Source organism: Hemiscyllium ocellatum, chromosome 4 (assembly GCF_020745735.1).
Source record: "Hemiscyllium ocellatum isolate sHemOce1 chromosome 4, sHemOce1.pat.X.cur, whole genome shotgun sequence".
Lineage (NCBI taxonomy): Eukaryota > Metazoa > Chordata > Chondrichthyes > Orectolobiformes > Hemiscylliidae > Hemiscyllium > Hemiscyllium ocellatum.
In genome coordinates this window covers 78,181,237-78,200,068 of record NC_083404.1, presented here as the reverse complement: position 1 = coordinate 78,200,068, position 18,832 = coordinate 78,181,237, and the positions used below count along the sequence as shown (strand labels likewise).

General features: G+C 41.2%; 1 protein-coding gene across 2 annotated transcripts in view; it reads right to left on the bottom strand.

The window, feature by feature from the left end:
- The window catches only part of LOC132814373 (peroxidasin homolog), a 590,104-nt gene that overhangs the window by 55,346 nt on the left and 515,926 nt on the right, over positions 1-18,832 (bottom strand). For both annotated transcript variants that reach the window (XM_060823479.1, XM_060823480.1), the window contains one exon: positions 14,092-15,595. In XM_060823479.1, coding sequence (XP_060679462.1) covers positions 14,092-15,595 — 1,504 coding nt within the window. The remainder of the gene's footprint in view (positions 1-14,091; positions 15,596-18,832) is intronic.

Genomic DNA, 18,832 nt, shown 5'->3' with positions numbered 1-18,832 from the left:
ATTTAGAAGTTGGGAAGATTCAACACAATGTATCCAACACAATAACATTAAATGAAATATTAATCGCTGTTAAGCTGGTATTTTTACTATACTGTTGATTTTTCTCTTCATTTATTTCATAATGTTTGTCAGTTGTTTCCTATTATTCTTGTCAGAATAGTCTGCAAAGATTTATTTCAGTCTCTTGCTTGTCATACCGTTCTTCCTTTTAGATTGCGTCGTAAATTATTTCAGTAGATGTTTGTGTACCTCTCCCTGAATTGTTTAATTTTTATGTAAAGAAAAACTAGAAGATTGATTTCTCCAGGAACTCTGCATCAGGTTTTTTTTAATGGCAGGCTCTCATCTAAAAGATGATTTTTTGCATCATAGCAGTCAATTTTGTTAAGTATCTCTTGGCATGGCTCAGGAAGCCCACTCTGGCATTGTATTCTCTACTGCTTTTGCTACAATGGAAGACGGTAGGTTGAGATGGCACATGGCTTTCTGGACTCTCTTCTCACTCAGTTCTTTTTCTCGGCCACCTGTGCTTTTTATTTCTGTTCATCTCTTCCAATACAGTTTACTCTTTACAGCTGTGATAGCACCTGCCTATTATCTGCTGAATTTTGTTGTATAATGTAATGTTACAAAAGGAGTTAAAGTTAAATTGCATAACCCATTCCAAAGATGTCTGACAGTCAATGAGTGAAATTAAGCTATTCTACAGTAGGTTTTAGAGGAAGTACGTGTATCTGTTTCAGTTCTGTAAGGTCTTAATAATTAAGCATGAACAAACATAGTTATACACATTACTTAACAAAATTGACTGCTATGGTGCAAACAATCATCTTTTAGATGATAGGCTGCCAATAAAAAAACCTGATGCAGGGTAGGTGAGAGCCGGATGGTACATAGGGGAAGACAGAGAGCCGTAAGGCAGGTAGGCCGTCCTCAGTGCTGTCACCCCAAGCAGGTAATGAGATGGGCTATCCTAGAGGTGACTGGAAGATGCGAGAGGGCGGTTAGGGAAGCCACGTAGGCCATCCTGATTGCTGTCCTCCTAGAAGGTTGAGGAAACAAGACAGCTGTCCTAGAGGTGGCCGAAAGGTGTGTCAGGGCAGACCAAAAGCCAGAAGGGACATTAGGTGAACAGAGAGCTGTTGGGGCAGGCTGCCTTACAGTGGCCGGAAGGTGGGAGAGACGGGTGGCTTGCTGGGGTTTTTTTGGAGGGGGTGTTATATTCTATGCACTATTTCTTATCTAATTGGACTGTCTTGTATGTATTTGTTACTGCTTCCTCTGTGATGACTGAAAGTGGGATTTGAGGTTTGTCCTCATTTCCCTGAAAACTGATTGAACGGTAGGATTTGGCTTTGCCGCTCCTCTCCCTTGTAAATTGCTGTTCTTCTCTGTATATGGCTGTTAATATTAATCGTTTGTAAACTGCACTGTTTAGAATAAAATTTAAAAAACTAATCGTGGATTAGAATCTTGTCAGATCAAGTGACTGACTCTGAGCTGGCTAGCCACAGCCCGTGTATTACTATTATTCCTTTTTTTGAAGACTTATTTCTGAGCTGGCTGACTACATCGTCAGTGTGTTACTATTGCATTTCATTTCTCACTGGCTGGTTGCTGCCTGTGTGTTACTCTTTGTTTTTTGAGTAAAGACAACGTTGATTTTGTGGTAGGGCTTAGCACTTGCACTATAGGTTTTAGTGTCTACACTTTCTTTTTTGGATGTGTTTTCACTTTTTGATGTTTGGACTGAGTCCCTGTGAGTCAACTGCACCTCTGAGTAGGTCTGGGTTTCTGGATGCACCAGGCCCCTCTAGAGACTTAACATCTGTGTATGTTCTGTGAAGTGTGCATTTGCTACATTCTGGAATGGACTCTGCCTTCGGGAGTGGACTTTGTTTTGGTAATGGACTTAGCTTTTATTTTTGGTTTTATCACCTGCACTGTCTTTTAGTGTCCATGGGGTTGGCAGGCCTTACTGTGAGCCAGAAGGGTAATAAGTCATTCTGAAAGCTGGAGGGTGGGTAGGCCATCCCTGAACTAGACAGTGAGTAGGTTGTCCCAAGAGCATGAAAATGGGTATGTTGTCTTAAGTGCTGTCATACCAGAAGGTACTGGGGCTGTCCTAGAGGTGGCCAGAAGGTGTGTAGGTGGCCTGAGAACTGGATGGTACCTAGTGATGGATTATGAACCTAGAAGCTAGGTAGGCCGTCCTAATCTACGTCGTCCCAGGTGGTAACTGGATGAACTGTCCAAGAGATGGATGGACAGTGTCAGGGCAGACAGACCAGAATCCGCATGGAGCGGACTACCTTTGAATGGCCAGAATCTGGAGGTGGTGGCGGGTGGCGGGGGGGGGGGGGGGGGGGGGAGGTGCTGGATTGCTAGGGGTTTGTGAAAAACGGGTTCATCCGCAATTCCCTGTGAATAGGTTGTATGGTGAGTTTTGGAGTTTTAGTTTTGCTACCCCTTCCCCGTAAATTGCTGTTTATTGTTCACTGACTTTGTTTGTTTGTATTTTTTTTTGCACAGTTTAATTAAAAAGGGAAAAAGTCACCAGGAGATTAGAATCTCCTCAGTTGAGGACCGACTCCGAGCTGGCTGGCGTCTGCACAGTTATTTCAGCAGCAATGGGAGAAAACAGTACATGCCTGAAGGACATTTGCACTTGGAGTTGGGGGTAAGCATTCCTGGCAGCATGACTCTACTTGGGAAGCTTGACACATTGACCCTGCTGTTGAAGATTAGGCCCAGTTTGTGGAAGGAATGCGGTATCTTCTTTTTCTAAGCAAATTATATTGGGGCAGATGAAAAACAATGAGTAATCCTTCTGCGTGCATGTGGACCCACCATCCTTTTTGATTATAAAGGGCTTAATTTTCCCAAAGGCATCAGACAATAACTCTGTACGAGAGCTGCTGGAGTTGATTAAGGAATATTGCAGCGCCAAGCTTCCTCTATTCCTGAGGTTCTATTGGTTTTATTTGGTTGTTACAGAACCAAGGGAATGTGCATCAGGATTTTTGACAAGGTTACAATGACTGATAGAGGCATGTGATTTGGGTTAACCCTGAATGAGATGCTGAGACACCACTTAGACACCATGTAATCATATAGAAGTGCCCACTAACTGATGCCCAACTGAACTTCCTTATCATTAGAATACACAGCAAGTGAAATACAGGGCATTGCAATGGAAGTAGACAGCCTCACCTGCTGACTGAGCTTGGGGAACAACACTTGAGTGTAGGCATGCAGGGCACGTCCTGAGCAGAAGGATCCATGGCCAACACACATCAGAATCCCACAACAAAGCTGAAACTGTCAAGTGGCTAAACAGTTCTTCACAATTTGGGCCAGCAAGCCATTGTAGTTGCTGTCGGTATGTGAGCTCGAGATAGCCAAGGAGTCCTATAAGGCCTGACTTGAGTAATAAAACTCAGACTGGTATCCAGGAGAGTGCACACCCTGGAAAGTCCCCCTACGCGTGTGTTGGAACAAGTAAATTGCGTAGTGACACCCAAATCGGAACTGATTTAGAAGTAACCCAGTTCCCAGGGAGGTTGATATCGATGCATCCGGATCTTTAACAAGTTTTGCTCAGGACTCCAACCTTTAAGCTTGCACAAGATCTGAGCAGACTGAGAACATACGCTGGGCGACATAGCAGATTAAAGTTATGAGTATAAGAAAGAGTTGATGCAGTTACTCCTGGTGGTAAAAGTGGGGAACTGAAGCCTATTAGAACAGAATTGGTTGAGAAAGATTCACCTAAATTAGCTCTACAGTTTTCGACTGGAAAATGGCTGCATCAGTGTAGTTCTAGTGAAATATCCAGGTGGTTTTCAAGAAGGACTGGGGACTATCAACGGGGCCAAATCCACTTTACGTGTTTATTAGAATGCAATTCAGAGACTTCTCAAGGTCCGCCCAGTGCTATTTGCCTTGTGGGCAGATGTAGAACAGGAAATCAGGAGGCCAGAGAGTGAAGGAATCATCAAATCAGTGCAGTTTGCAGAATGGGCAGCACTGGCTATACCAATTGTGAAGCTTAATGGCTTGGGTCAACATTGGGTGGGGTTTTAGGCAAACAGTATACCTCTTCTCGCCGCTCTAAACTCCTGATCACTTACGGTCATAGTCAGAGATGTACAGCATGAAAATGGACCCTTCGGTCCAACCCGTCCATGCTAACCAGTTATCCTAACCTAATCTTGTCCCGTTTGCCAGCACTTGGCCCATATCCCTCTCAACCCTTGCTATTCAAATACCCATCCAAATGCCTTTTAAATGCTGTAATTGTACCAGCCTCCACTTCCTTTGGCAACTCATTTCATGCACACACCAATGTGTGAAAATGTTGCTCCTTAGGCCCCTTTTTATATCTTTTTGTTTCCCCCCTCACCCTCTAGTTCTGGACTCTCTCACTCCAGGGAAAAAGACTTTATCCTATCTATGCTCATGATTTTATAAACCACTAAGATCACCCCTCAGCTTGGATAGAGGATTTGTATGTAATGTTGGCATGGGGTGGGGGTGTTTATCCTTTATGAAGCTAGACATGAGACACATTTACCTGAAATTGTGACTGGATGAGAAGTCCCAGAAGTCTGCCACAATTAATATCCATGAGGGTTTATACCAGTATGCAAGACTGCTATTAGGGGTGTCATCAATTTGTGCTCTTTTCCAGCACACAGTGGAGAATATTTTACAAGGGTTACTCCAGGTTGCCATTTATTTGGATAATGTACTAACAACAGGGAAAACCAATACAGAGCACTTGGAGAACTTGGACATAGAACTTAAAAGTTTCGCAGGCCAGCATGTGCCTTATCCATGAAAAACATGTTCCGGGCGCCCCAAGTGATGTACTTGATTCATTGAGTCGACAAAACTGACTTATACCCATTGGAAGACAAAGTAAAGGCAATCAAAGGCGCCCGGCTCTCATGTCTGTACCAGAGCTTAATTCACTTTCCTAAGGAAAGACTTACCACAGAAAATTTATATGTAACCTGACTTTCATCTTTGCATCTTTACACCTGCTATTGAAAAAGGGTCAGCCTCAGAAATGGTCGTGAAATGAAAAAAGCAGCAATCGTCATCTACGATGGGACCACTACAATTCAAAGCTAGAGGTAGTGCTGACATGCAATGCCTCTACATATGGTATTGGGATTGTGTTAGCTGACTCGTGGCCCAACGGAGAGGAATACAATGCTCTAGCAAAAGGAGGAAGGCTTGACTTCAGTTCAGACTTCAGATTGACTTCAGTGTGAGGAAGTTCCACCAATACCTTTGTCATAGTAACAGATCACAAACACCTGCTAGGGCTATTGAAGGAAGACAAAGTGGTGTCACTCAGCTTCTGGTAGAAATCAGCATTGGTCCCTTTATTCAAAGCGTGTAAAAGTACAAGCTAGTACACAATCCATGAAACCAAGTGGCTAATGCGCATGCCTTGAACCACGTCCTGTGGCCAGATATTCCACTGGTGGTGCCTCCCTTGCAGGAGTTCATTTTGGTTTTAAAATCCTTCTGGACACCCTTCCAGTCACTACTGACAATATCTGACTGCATAGAAAAAGATCCTGTGCTAGTGAAACTGAAACAGCTGGTGGTAATGGGGGTGGGGGGAGAGAGAACAGGAGGACTATGACAACCGGGATGGTAACCTATCTGGTCTCACTGAGTCTACAACTCAGTGGAGGATGGTATAATACTGTGTGGAGCAAGGGTGATCGTCCCAAATAAAGTCAGGGCATCCAGGGGTTTCCAGGGGATGCTGGCAAGAAGGCTATGTCTGGTGGCCAGGGTTGGATGCTAACATAACTATGTTGGTGGGGCAGTGCCCAGAGTGCCAACAAGGACAAATGCTGCTGGTGGCAATACATCCACATCCATGGGAATGATCGGGTAAACCCTGGACTTGGTTGTATGTGTGAAATGCTGGTCCTATCATGGGCTTAATGTTCCTGGTCATTGTGCACAGATATTCAAAGTGGTTGGAAGTACATAAAGTTTGCTCAGCAAATTTTGGGATGATGATTGAGAAGCTGCAAGCATCATTGGCGATACATGGACTCCTGAAAGTATTGGTCATAGACATGGGGATGTCATTCACCAACAGGGAATTTGAATATTTCCTAAAGTTCAATGGCACTGTCCAAATGACAGCTCCACACTAGCCAATGTCCAATGGTCTAGCAGAAAGAGCAGCCCAAAAGTTGAAAGCATGCTTAAAGAAGCAGCAGCCTACAGCTCTAAATTGATACCAAACGATCCCAGTTCCTGTTTAATTATAGGACAACTCTGCATGCAACAATAGGGATAGCTCCAGTAGAGTTACTGATGGGAGAAGACTCTGCACCAGGTGAAATCTGATATTTCAAGAGCTAAGGGGAAGGCTGAAATGGCAGCAGGAACACCAACACCTGTTACATGCCTCCTCTAAGCAAGAGACACAATTTAATTCAGGGGCTGGAGTTTGGTGCTGAGACTATGGAAATGGCCCTGTATAAGGTATGAGCTGAGGTTGACATGAGATCAGGTCCTGTGCCTTACAAAGTTTAGGTCAGTGATACAGTCCAGAACAAACATGGAGATCACCTGAAAGCCGTTACCTCAAACTGGGAAAGAGCAAAACATATCTGGCCCCTCAGACCAGCCCAAAGGCCTGGCTGGAATTGCCACCTAATTTTGAGGAAACCTCAGAGTCCAAAATAAATGCAGTCTCGATTACAGTTGCCACCGGGAGAGGAGGAGACTCTTCAGAGATGTTCTGGATGCAAAAGATGGGCAACAGTCTTGTACACGTTGCCAGTGTCTGAGTCCAAGTTGGAGAAACTGGACCTGGGCGAAAGTGTGGCAAGAGGAGCTACGAGCGTAAGTCCATAGCTATATCCCTGATTTGTTGGGGAGGGATGTAGTGATTGGAACCAGGTAGGCCTCGTTAACCAAGGTTCTTGATTGGACCAGGTTAATAACCCAACCAGGAAAACCTTGGCTGACCAGTATAACCAGGAGGTAAATGTAAAATACCACAACACCACACAAACCCCTATTGAAACTTCAAGATGTGCAGAAAATGATCCATGTACACCTAATATATTGCAAAACTACTCATTTTTTTTAAAGGATGCTGGTTATTTTTAAAGTTTTGATGACATTTGGGCAATTCAACGGAGAAGAGAAGGTGAAATTCAAAAAAAATTAGGATTTAAAATAAATATTAATTTTGGAAAATTTTACATCAGGTTAGAATCTCCTCCAAGCTGGCTGGCCACTGTGCACCAGTGAATAAAGAGTGACTTGGTGATGGGACACAGGCCCCTGTGCCATTATTTCAAGAAGGATATGTTTAAGACTATCAGTACCCTCCCCCCCACCCCCACAACTCTCTTACCCCACTGCAGATCACAAAGGGTTCCAAAGATCACATCTAACTGATGCTACTGCCTTGTTCTTAAAGTGTTAATTACACACAGTTCATGGTTGCAGAAAAACTCAACTTGGGTCAGTTTGTCCTAACTCTTTTTTTGTAAGTCAAATACATAATGTAGGAGAGCCATTATTCTTTATTTGTGCCCAATCTTGGTTTGGGATATCCAAGCATATGTTTTGCTTCTGGGATTCTGATCACAACACTATCAAACTTCTTACTGAAATGGTTTTTCATCTCTCATGTACCATAGTGTTGGGATATAGATAATTATGATGTAAACTGGCCCTGATTGGTCTCCTCAACCCCCTGTCAACACATAGTCTGAAACATTTGTGAGAGTTTATTGAGGGCAGTGAGTTCTTTATAATGAAGACTACAACTTGATCAAGTCCTGAAATCATTCCCCCTTCCAGATGAATATGCAATGAGTTGCTTTCTGTCATCCATTCTCACTGAAATTGTCTTCTTGAATCAAATTCATATCAATACTCAGCGTCTCCGGTTTGAGGTTGATGCTAGCCTGTTAGCTGCGGATTGTCTGTCAATCACACTTACATTTTCTTTCTTTTGTATGTTTGCTTGTTGTGATGGTTTCTATCCATTTGTTTAATGGAAATTCTAACCTCTAAAGAAATATGAAGGTAGATTAACCATTGTTGGTTCATACTTTACTGGTCAGGACGATCCAACTAACAGATACATACTACATCACATATTCTCTGACTATTATGTTTCCCAAATCTTCCTTAATGTTATATACAATAAGGAGAAAGTGAGGACTGCAGATGCTGGAGAGTCAGAGTCGAAAATGATGGCACTTGAAAAGCAGAGTAGGTCATGCCTGATGAAGGGCTTAGGTCCACAGGTTGTGACAGTCTTGTTGGATGTTCTGAGGAGCCAGATATGTTTTGCTCTTTCCCCTTTTGTGAGGTTGCAGCTTTGGTCAGGACCACCTCTCCTACCTGAATGTTGTATGTCATGGGATATGACCTCATGTCAACTATGTCTCTGACCCAGACATGGCCATCCCTGTGGTTCCTACACCAAACTTTGTCCCCTAAAATAAACTTCTGTCTCACTTAGAGGAGTCTCGGCATTCCTGATCCAATTTCACCTCCCACCCAGGAAGATCAGGTTTATCCTGGAGTGAAGTCTTCTCCCCATTAGCAACTCTACTGGAGCCATCCTGGCAGTTTGCTATCAAGTGAAGATGTAAGCTTTTTCTTTTAGCTTGCCTTCAAAGTTTGTACTCTTTCTTCTGCTAGACTATTGGACAATGGATGGTATGGAGCTGTCCTTACATGCTGAATGCCAATCGACTTTAGGAAATATTCAAATTCACTGTTGGTAAATGATGCACACCTCAGAAAACCCTGTACTGCAAATCATGCTCACAGCTTTTCTAATGGCGTCCCCATATTTGATGAATGAACTCAATGCACATCCAAACACTTTGGACATCTATGATGATTAAAAACATGAAATGACCAACATAGCTGATAGGTAACTGCATCTAGGGTTTACCCAACCATGAATGTGGGCAAGCTTCTGGTGATAATTGTTGTCCCTGAAGGCACTTTGGGCACTGCCCCACCAATAATGGCTTTGTCTGCATCCAATCCTGGCCACTAGATGTAATTTCTCACAAACATCTTCATTTTGGAAATCCTTGGATGATGCTGGTAGAGTTCATGATGAAGGGCTCTGGCCCGAAACATAGATTCTCCTGCTCCTTGGATGCTGCCTGACCTGTGCTTTTCCAACAACATACTCTTGACTCACTTTCTCCTAATTACAGCATGGCTCACGTCAAGCTTTGTGAAGTACAATACTCTCATCAGCAGTTTTGCATGCAAACCCTCTATGCGAGGAATCAGGTATTTATCCAGGTGCGAAAAGCAGCTTACCATTTGTTTGAAATCGACCCATTGGGCTTCACAATCGGTATGGCTAACATTGCCCATTCTGCAAACTGTACTGGTTTGATGATTCCAATGCTTTCCATCTTCATGATTTCTGCCTCAACTTTTACACCTATGAGAAATGGCAGTGGACAGGCCTTGCAGAATTGCGGAATTGCTTCCTGGTTAATATGTAAGGTGGCTTTGGCTCTTTTGATAGTTCCTACACCTTCATGAAAAACTTCCAGACATTTAGTTAGGACTTCACTCAGGCAGCCATTTTCTTTTCAAAATATGTTGCACCGATCAAGTTGAATCTTTCACAACCAATTTTGCACCATGAAGCTTGGGACCAACAATTAGCCGTAACTGAACCAACTGCTTCTCTTAAGATACCCCGGAACTGAAGTAGTACCCTTAATCTGTGGAGGTTCCATAGTATAGGTTTTCAGTCTAGCCAAGGTTTTGTACAAATGTAAAGATTGGAGTCCAGAACAAATTTTGGTAAAGACTGGTTCTGCAATCATTGATACATCCATTGGATGACTGTTTAATCAGATATTTATTTTGATTTGGATGTTACTAAGCAATTTTAACAGTTCCAAACCAGCTGTAGGTGGATTTTCCAGGGTGTGCACTCTCCTGGATACTGGCCTATGAGTTCTCATAATCAATTCAGTCTAGTGGGACACTTCTGCTGTCTCAATCCTGCATACCAGCCTGCTGGCCTGGATCCTCAAATTTTATTGGTTTGGCAGAGGCTTGGCTTTGTTTTGGGATTTTGCTGTGGGCTGACCTCGAATCCCTCAGTTCAAGATATGTCCTGAATAAGGCTATGCAATTGCCTTCACTTAAGTGGTGCTCCTCAAGCTTAGTTGGTCTGGCAAGGACATCCACTTCCATAGAATACCCTGTAACCCCTATGCTCCACTTGACTCATTTTCTATTGACAAAGCTAGTTGTTGTGCCTGTTTGAGTTTCACTAGGGCTTCAGCTAGTTGGTGCTTTTGTGTGGTCACATCATTAATCCCACATATTAATCCCTCATCTCACTTAAGGTTAAACTAAAGTCACATACTTCTGCTAGTCATCAAAAATCCTGATACATCTTTCTCTGGTTATCAAACTGCCAAGTAAAACCATTTATGTCGCAGAATTAGGAGAGGCTGGAGGTCATAATATTCCTTAGCTAAATCCATCAAGTCTTGAAAGGTTTTAATATCTTTTGCCTCAGGAAACATTAGACTCCTAATAACTGAAAAAAAGCTTCTGGTCTTCAAGCTGTCAGGAGAGTTACTTATGGTATTTCATCTGCCCCAGGGTAATTTGCCCAGAAAAAAAATAATGCATTATATCCACATACTGGTCCCAGTCTTTGACAGCAGGATCGAGTGAGTTAATCTTCCCAAATAACAGCATGATGCCAGAAATGCTTCTCCCAATTCTAAAGCAACTGCTGCAACCGCATTGCTTCAGGAGTGTATTTTTATTTTGTTGTCACTGAAATAACTCTATGAAGGCTAGTATCCCATCACCAAGTCACTCTTTAATTACACTTGCATAGTATATGACACTGATCCAACTCCCTCAGAGCCGGCACTTGGAGTGAACTGAACCTTTGACACTCCTGTTTATATTTGTCAGCCAGGACTCCCTGATTAGACCAGATTAACAGCCACAATCAGGGACCTCATATTCTGAGGTCTACCTGACTGACCTCAATTCAATCACAAACTTTTAGAGGAAATATAGAAATGACTTCCATTTAACATGATGTATAACATTTTCTCACATCCATTTCAAGCTTGAAATGGCTATCAAATTTTGTAAGTGTTTTAAACTTACTATAAATTAGAGTTTTATTAGCAAAGACATTTGGAAGACTGAAACTCATTGCCATTGTTGCATTTGTATCAACATTCTGACAATTCTTTGTTTTTACTTCAGTTAAAATTTAAGTTCCTCCTCAAATACAAGTATTGCTAAGAGAAGAGACAACAAAGACTTGCACATTTTTCTTAGTTAAATAATATAACATTTACTCTCCGTTACTATCCACAAATTATTTTTGACAGAGTCTTCGCGTTTTAAGTATTGAGAAAGGTTTGCATAACCTAGAGTTTGAAGTAAATTTTGGTGAGCAATGCTTTATAAGGAGTTTCTAACTTGCAAATCTAAAACTACCATTCATGAAATGTCTAAAGAATCGGATCATTTTTCTGGCTAACTGCATGTGATACACAACCTTCTGCATTACCACGTGGTACAATGATAGCTATTTGCACTTATTTGGCATTTTCACTTGAGACAGTTTAAGAGCTTTTAAAACAAACCTGGACACCAATCCATATAAGGATATATACAGTGCCTTAAATAAGGCTGTCCAAAAACGGTCTGAAAGCCGTATGTTTTTAGAATGTGCCAGGCATTATTTGTTTAATTCAATAAAATAGAAATGTACTTTGAAAATTCTCTTGGCAAAGAATTGGCATAGTGTGGTAGTTATTGGCTTCACTGCATCATTCACCAGTCTACTCTCATGCTTCAATGAACATCGACTTTATCCAACCCAGCTTGACATGAAATGCCCAAAAGCCTGAACAAAGCTCAACCCAAATTGTGGTAAATTCTAAAACCCCAGACAGCTTCTGACCCAAGTTGCCAGTTTTGATTGCCTGTACTAAGGTTGATAACAAAGTTTAAGCAAAGAGTTAGGTTCAAAACAGTGTTGGAGAGAGAGAGGCAAACAAAATGAGATTTAACAGGAAAATTCTACTGCTTAAGCCTCAGGCATCTATAGAGTGACTGAATTACAAGATGCACTAAAGAGTAAAATTGGATGATCACAGATATCTTGGAGATATGGTTAAAAAGGGAAGGGAATGACTAAGGCCATAATGGAATTTGAAAACACAGATGGAAATGTCAAATTGAAGTCCTGGCAGACTAGGTGCCAATATAAAGCAGCAAACATGTTTGAACAAGAATTGGTATGAGTTAGGGTGTGGGCAGTGTATTTTTATATGAGCTTAACTTCCTGCAGCATGGATGATGAGAAGGAGCTGAGACAATGTTGCATTGACATGCTTTCTTCATGTCAAAGCTGTTTTATTGAGACACTGATTGCTATAACTAGTCAAAAACCCCTTTACCATTGTACCATGTAAATCTCAAGAAATTACACAGCTAATTAACTGGATAATGATTCTTTTTACGCTACTTTCCATGTTCATAATTTCCTTCTCCTACATGAACAGGTGTATGCAAACTTATTTAGTGAAGTAATCTAATTTGTAGACCCATAGGTTTTCAAATTTTTAACTTTCATGCCATTTTTACATAGAGACGGAGAAGAGTTTTGTACCCCATTGCCATTTCAAAACTATAAGCATAAACATGACAATTTAATTAGAAAAAAATAATAAAAACCTTGTGATTTTTGACTGTGTCAAGACCTGTAAAACTGGACTAGCAGTCTTGCAATGACCTTTACCAATCTGAGTTCAGAAGTCTAGGCCAAGAATTGAACTGCCGTCTAACTTGTTGAGAAACATATCTTGTTCCTAAGTCACTTTAATGTAAATTTTGATGTTGCACAATTTTATTCAATTAAATTTTTAAAGGTGTTTATCTTGGTGTACCACATTTTAAAAAAAAATGATTTTGGCATGGGTATCAGAAAATCTTGCATAACTGATGGTCAAATAAATAACCTGAGTCAGAATATATGTCATTTGTGCTGTCTAATTGTAGCAGAACTACCAAATATATCATTTCAACAGCAGCTTTAATATCTATTGGTTCATTGAGCTGCTGATTTTTGGACAGCTGCATTCAAATATAAAGGAGTGGAGGGCAAATCAGTTTCAAAATGTTTGGGGGAGAATGATTCAATCATGGGGGCAACCAACCAAAAAAAAAATCACCTTCATACAAGTGTCTCCAATCACAGGCAGTTTCTTTGCTATGTTTGCTGCTAATAGTCTCATTAGTGACTTGTGATTGAGAGGACAGGAAGAAGCTATTTGATAGGGTGATGAGCCAGCTCCAGAGAATGAGAAAAATAAGCCCAAGGAGCTGGACTGCTTTTGTGCGAGTGCAAATACTCCATATGTTGAGAGGTGGGTTAGCTCAATTGTCTGGGAAGCTAGTTGCAATGCAGAATGATGTCAACAGTGTGGGTTCAATCCCTGTACTGGCTGAGATCACCATGAAGGACTCTCCTTCTCAACCTCAGCCTTCACCTGAGGCGTGGTGCCACTTAGGTTAAACCATCACTTGTAGACTTTCTCTCTAATGAGAGCACAGCCCTATGGCAGGTCTATGCCGACTTTACCTTTACATATGTGTCAACTCAAATGCATAAAGTATTGTTGTTTTCTGACTGCATCAGCTAATAAATTTGTGAGAATTTAAAAGTGATTTTTGAAAACCAAAACATAACCATCAAAAATCAAAGTAGCTCTTGAGAAAATCCAAAAAAAAATTCTCAAAAAGTGGATACGTTGACACAGGCCATCTACATGAAATCACATCCAACACCATAGGTGTAGTCCAGAATTAGAAAAATATCAATACCTCCCACTGGAAATTTGACTCTCATTATCTTTGAAGTTGCTTCCACCATATTTACACAGCTTCAGATGAAGGGTATCTTCTTGCATATTGCAACATTATAGTAAAGGAAAACAAAACATTTTTTCTTCCCCTGCACCTGGATTTTTACAATAAGATGGCACTCACCTTCTTAGTTTGTCTCTTACTTCTGCATTCTGAATCTCATTCTGCAAGTCTTCAAAGGTCTGAACAGTACTCAGGTTACAGAATACTCTGTAATCCGAATAGGAGGGGATGCCATGATCACGACCCCGTTGAATGTTCATTGCTGCCAAGTCCAAAGCTACAGCATGAGCCATGGAAAAGAGCCTTTCAGTCAATTCTAAATTGAGAACCTCTGAAGGGACTCGCATTTTCCCTGCAGATGCAAAAAGGCCACGGAGAAGTGGATCAATACCCCCTTCTTGGATAAGTCTGAATGGCGAGAAGAAAGCTTTGTGAAGAGGAAGGTGACCTTCTGGAATTGGTTGAAAAGAACTGTTCAGTCGATGGAGAATAGGATTGATTAATGTATGACCAAACCGAAAAGCTGCTGTGGCGAAAGCATTAAAAATTGCACCATTCATATTTGGATTGTAGCCATTATATGGTCCTAGCATTTTCATTCCCACATCTCCAAGAATTTTGGGGAGCCAGTGGTAGTATGTGATGTGCTGCATCTGCGCTCCAACAATCTTTCGTGCTTCTTGATAAACAGTATCACCATCCCAGTGAGGATTCAATCTCAGGAGCTCACTTGCAATACGATTATGTTCACGGAACCACAAGGTATGCATAGCTGTCAGTGCAACCTGTTCATTTGCTCTATGATCTCCTGCCAGGAAGCAAGGAATTGGACTTTCATTTTCATCTTTCAAGCATTCTATAGTTTGGCCTGTGGCAAAAGGCAACATCCGTTTACCAGAACTTCGCACAACTTCACCTTCTTTTAATAGGCCATGCTGATTTGTAAGGTCTCTAATTTCCATGGAGTCACGGTCTGTACTACCATACACATTTGATGCATCTATATACGATGTTAGGTGATTGATCTGCTCTCTGGCATATACTGACTTCATTAATAAGGAAGTCATACCACTACCACATACTGGACTGGAACGAACAAAAAACATGCATTTAGCATTTCTTACTCGAGGATCATTTTCTGGGATGATAATTGGAAAGCAAGGGGGATCATTACTGCACGCAGAACTGCAAGACTCTCCATCAAAAAACCGAGACATACTGAGAGCTGGCACAGTTAGATCCAAATCATGGTCCAGGAATTGGCCCCACTGCATCAGAATGTGTGTAAATTTGTCATCTAGAGTTATCGCCTCTGTCCCAATCATTGTTGTAGAAACGAGGCGAGGGAGTGGTAAAGGGTGGCCATTGTACCGGTGGTGGGAATCAGTACCTCTTGGGAGGCTGAAACCATTTTCATAAACTGGTTTCAAAATTCTCTCAAATGCTGTGAGGGATGCTCCCCACATTGGATGTTGGAGATTGTTACATGTGCCATCGTGGCTTCGGTATTTTTGGTGATAACATATGTCCGAGCAGTTTGGGAACCGCCTATGCGCAGTGCACCCAGAGAGATTGGCTATTAAGTCCAGATAACGTGGAGAAACAAGATCGTTGTAGCGGAAGTCTGAAAGAAATAAAACAAAGGAACCATGGTTAACATTAGCGACTCCATCATGGAGATCAATTTGTCTCAATCATTTGACAATTCCTTTCTTCATCCAGGCTTCCCTTCTAATTAAAATATAAGCACCTGCATAGAAGGAAGTGTGGAAGGAACAAATAAATGCCATTTTTTCAAAACAAAATTAACCCTAAATTATAGGAGAAATAATAAATGAGATACAATATCTTAGTTTAATTGGTTTTTCCATGATGAGCAGTGGTAAACACTCATAAAGCACATTTTCAATAGAAATTACTAACATATTCTGGATGCTGTTTGGGCATAGCTCAATTACACATAGGTAAACATTTTTCCATTTGTGTTATGCTATCCAAACTCATTTGCAAATCAGCAAATAAATCTGGTAACAATAAGCCTTTGATGTCATCATTTCTCAGGCCAGCATATGACCTGGGATAGAAAATAACTTAAAACACACCGATGGAATGCAAGCACAGCAGTTCAGTTTACCTGTTTATTGATACTGTCGCTTTTAACCTGCTGTTGTGATTAATTAGTCAGTAGAAACGCAAATAGCCCACATCTTCTGATCCAGTCCAGAAACACTATTTTCCTAATATTAATATAAGGTAAAATAAAGTTGACACAAGTAAAGCTAAGTTGGGGCATGGCATATCAGTCATGGGGAGTATGTGTCGTGTACTTTGTCAGAAGTCTTGGACGCTATACATGACCTTGAAAAGCACATGCGCAGGAAATATTACCAGGAACCTGGGTTTTAGGTTTTAGAGCTCAAGTGGTGGCTGCAGTCACTATGGCATATCCACAAGGCCAAAGGAAATGTTGATAGAAAAGTGGTCACCCCACAAGATAGGAAGATGGAGGCAGAAATAGAATGGGTATCCATAGGGCAGTCTAAGAGAATTAGGGAGTTGGTGCAGGAGTCCCTAGGTTTCACTTGCAAATTGATGACTATTTTGGACACTTGAAGAGGGAGGTTGGGGTTTCAGAAGTGTGCAGTCAGACCCAAATTCTTGGCATCACTGGTAGCTCAGTTGCACAGCAGGAAAGAATGAAGAGGGGGAAAGCAGTTTTGGTAGTTAGTCAAGAAAACAGACAGATGTTTCTATGGCTATAGATATGTCTCCGGAAAGGCATATTGTCTCCTTGGTATTCAGATCAAGGATGTCACTGAACAGGTGCAGGATATTCAACTTGTGAGGGTGAACAGTAAGATGCCAAGGCCCAATTAGTACCAATGACTGAAGTAAGAAAGGGGATGAGATCCAGAAAACTGATCTTAGGGATCTAGACTGAGAAGCAGGATTTTGAAAGCAGTAGTCTCAGCACCAGTCCAATCTGCTAGTGAGTGTGGAAATAGGAGAAGTGAGTAATTGAATATATGATGGAAAACTGGAGTAAGAATAATGCAATCAGACTTCTAGGGTACTTGAAATGATTCTGCAGAAGTTGGGATCTATAGAAGTTGGATTATCTATTCTTGAACAAGATGAGAACAAATATCCTCAGAGTGCGATTCACTGGTGCTGTTGGGAAGGGTTTAAACTAGATTGACAGATATGAGAACCTGAGGGACAGGACAAATACAGAGCAGGGAATTGGAGGCAGAAAGTTAGCAAGTGACTCTGAAAGATAAATGATAATTAAAATGTGTGCAGCATAAGAACTTGGCAGTGTTAAAGAGATATAAAATAATAGAACTCCTACGCTTTGGAAGAAGGTTGATTGGCCCATTGAGTCTACACAACCTTCCAAACAGCATTTCATCAAATCCAGCTCCCTACCCTATCTCTACATTCCCCATGGCTAATCCACTTAGCCTGCAGATCTCTGGACACTACTGACAATGTAGCATTGCCAATCCACCAAACCTGCAGATTTTTGGACTGTGGGAGGAAACTGGAGCACCCGGAGGAAACCAATGCAGACACGGACAGTATGTGCAAACTCCACACAGTAGCCCGAGGGTGGAATCAAACCCATGTCCCTGGCACTTCGAAGCAGCAGTGCTAACCATCGAGCCACTATGCCACTGTATGTAAATGAAAATACTAAAGTAAAGAAAGTTCATGATCTGAGACAGCACAAAGTCTCGTGGTTGCATGATATCATTAATATAATAGAAATTTGACTTAAAGAGGGACAAAATTCACAGCTCAACATCCCACATATGGAATTGTCAGGTCAGATACAGATGGGGACAAAAAGGTGGGAGTGTAGCACCATTGTTTAAGGAATCAATCACAGCAGTGAACAGGGATGATGTATTAAAATTATACATCAAATGAGGTCATAGGAATTGATCTTAAAAATAAAAAGGAGCAGCCAGACTACTAGGAATATACAATATAACCCCAAATAGTGGAAGCCAGTTAGAAGAGTAAATATGTAGACGTGTTTCAGACTGCAAACATAACATGACAGTATTAGTTGGGGACTTTCATTGCCCTAACATCAACTGGGGTATGAACAATGTGAAAGGCACAGAGAGCACAAAACTCTTAAACTGCATTCAAGACTACTTTTTTTTGGAAACTATATAACATGCTCAATGAGAAGGTTGCAATTCTAGATTCAGCCTTTGGGATATTAAGCTGGGTAAATGGATGAAGTAACAAAGATGACCATTTTAGAGAAAGTGACCATAATACAATGATATTTAACATAATTATGGAAAAGGAAAAAGATAGAATTGGAGTAAAACTTCTAAATTGTGGAAATCAAATTTTATGAAGCTGAAAGGTGACCTGATGAAGGTGAATTGGGAACAGCTACTGGAAAGAACAGATCAGTGAGAGGCATTCAAAGCGAAATTCTACGGGCACATGGTAAATATGCCACCAAAAATATAAATAAAAACCGAAGTTGTTGGAAAAACTCAGCAGGTCTGGTAGCATCTGTGAAGAGAAATCAAAGTTAACATTTTGGGTCCAGTGATCCTTCCTCAAAACTCAGAACTTTCCCAGTTGTGAGCAAGGGTCACCGGACTCAAAATGTTAACTCTGATTTCTCTTCACTAATGCTGCCAGACCTGCTGAGCTTTTCCAACAACTTCTGCATTTGTACCTGATTTACAGCATCCGTAGTTCTTTTGGTTTTTATCCATAAAGCTAAAGGCTGGCTGCATAAAGCTAGAGTCCGCTGCATACAGAGCAAGATAAAGAAGAAAGATAAAACATGTGACTGTCCCAAAAAAACTTAATACTGCAGAAAACC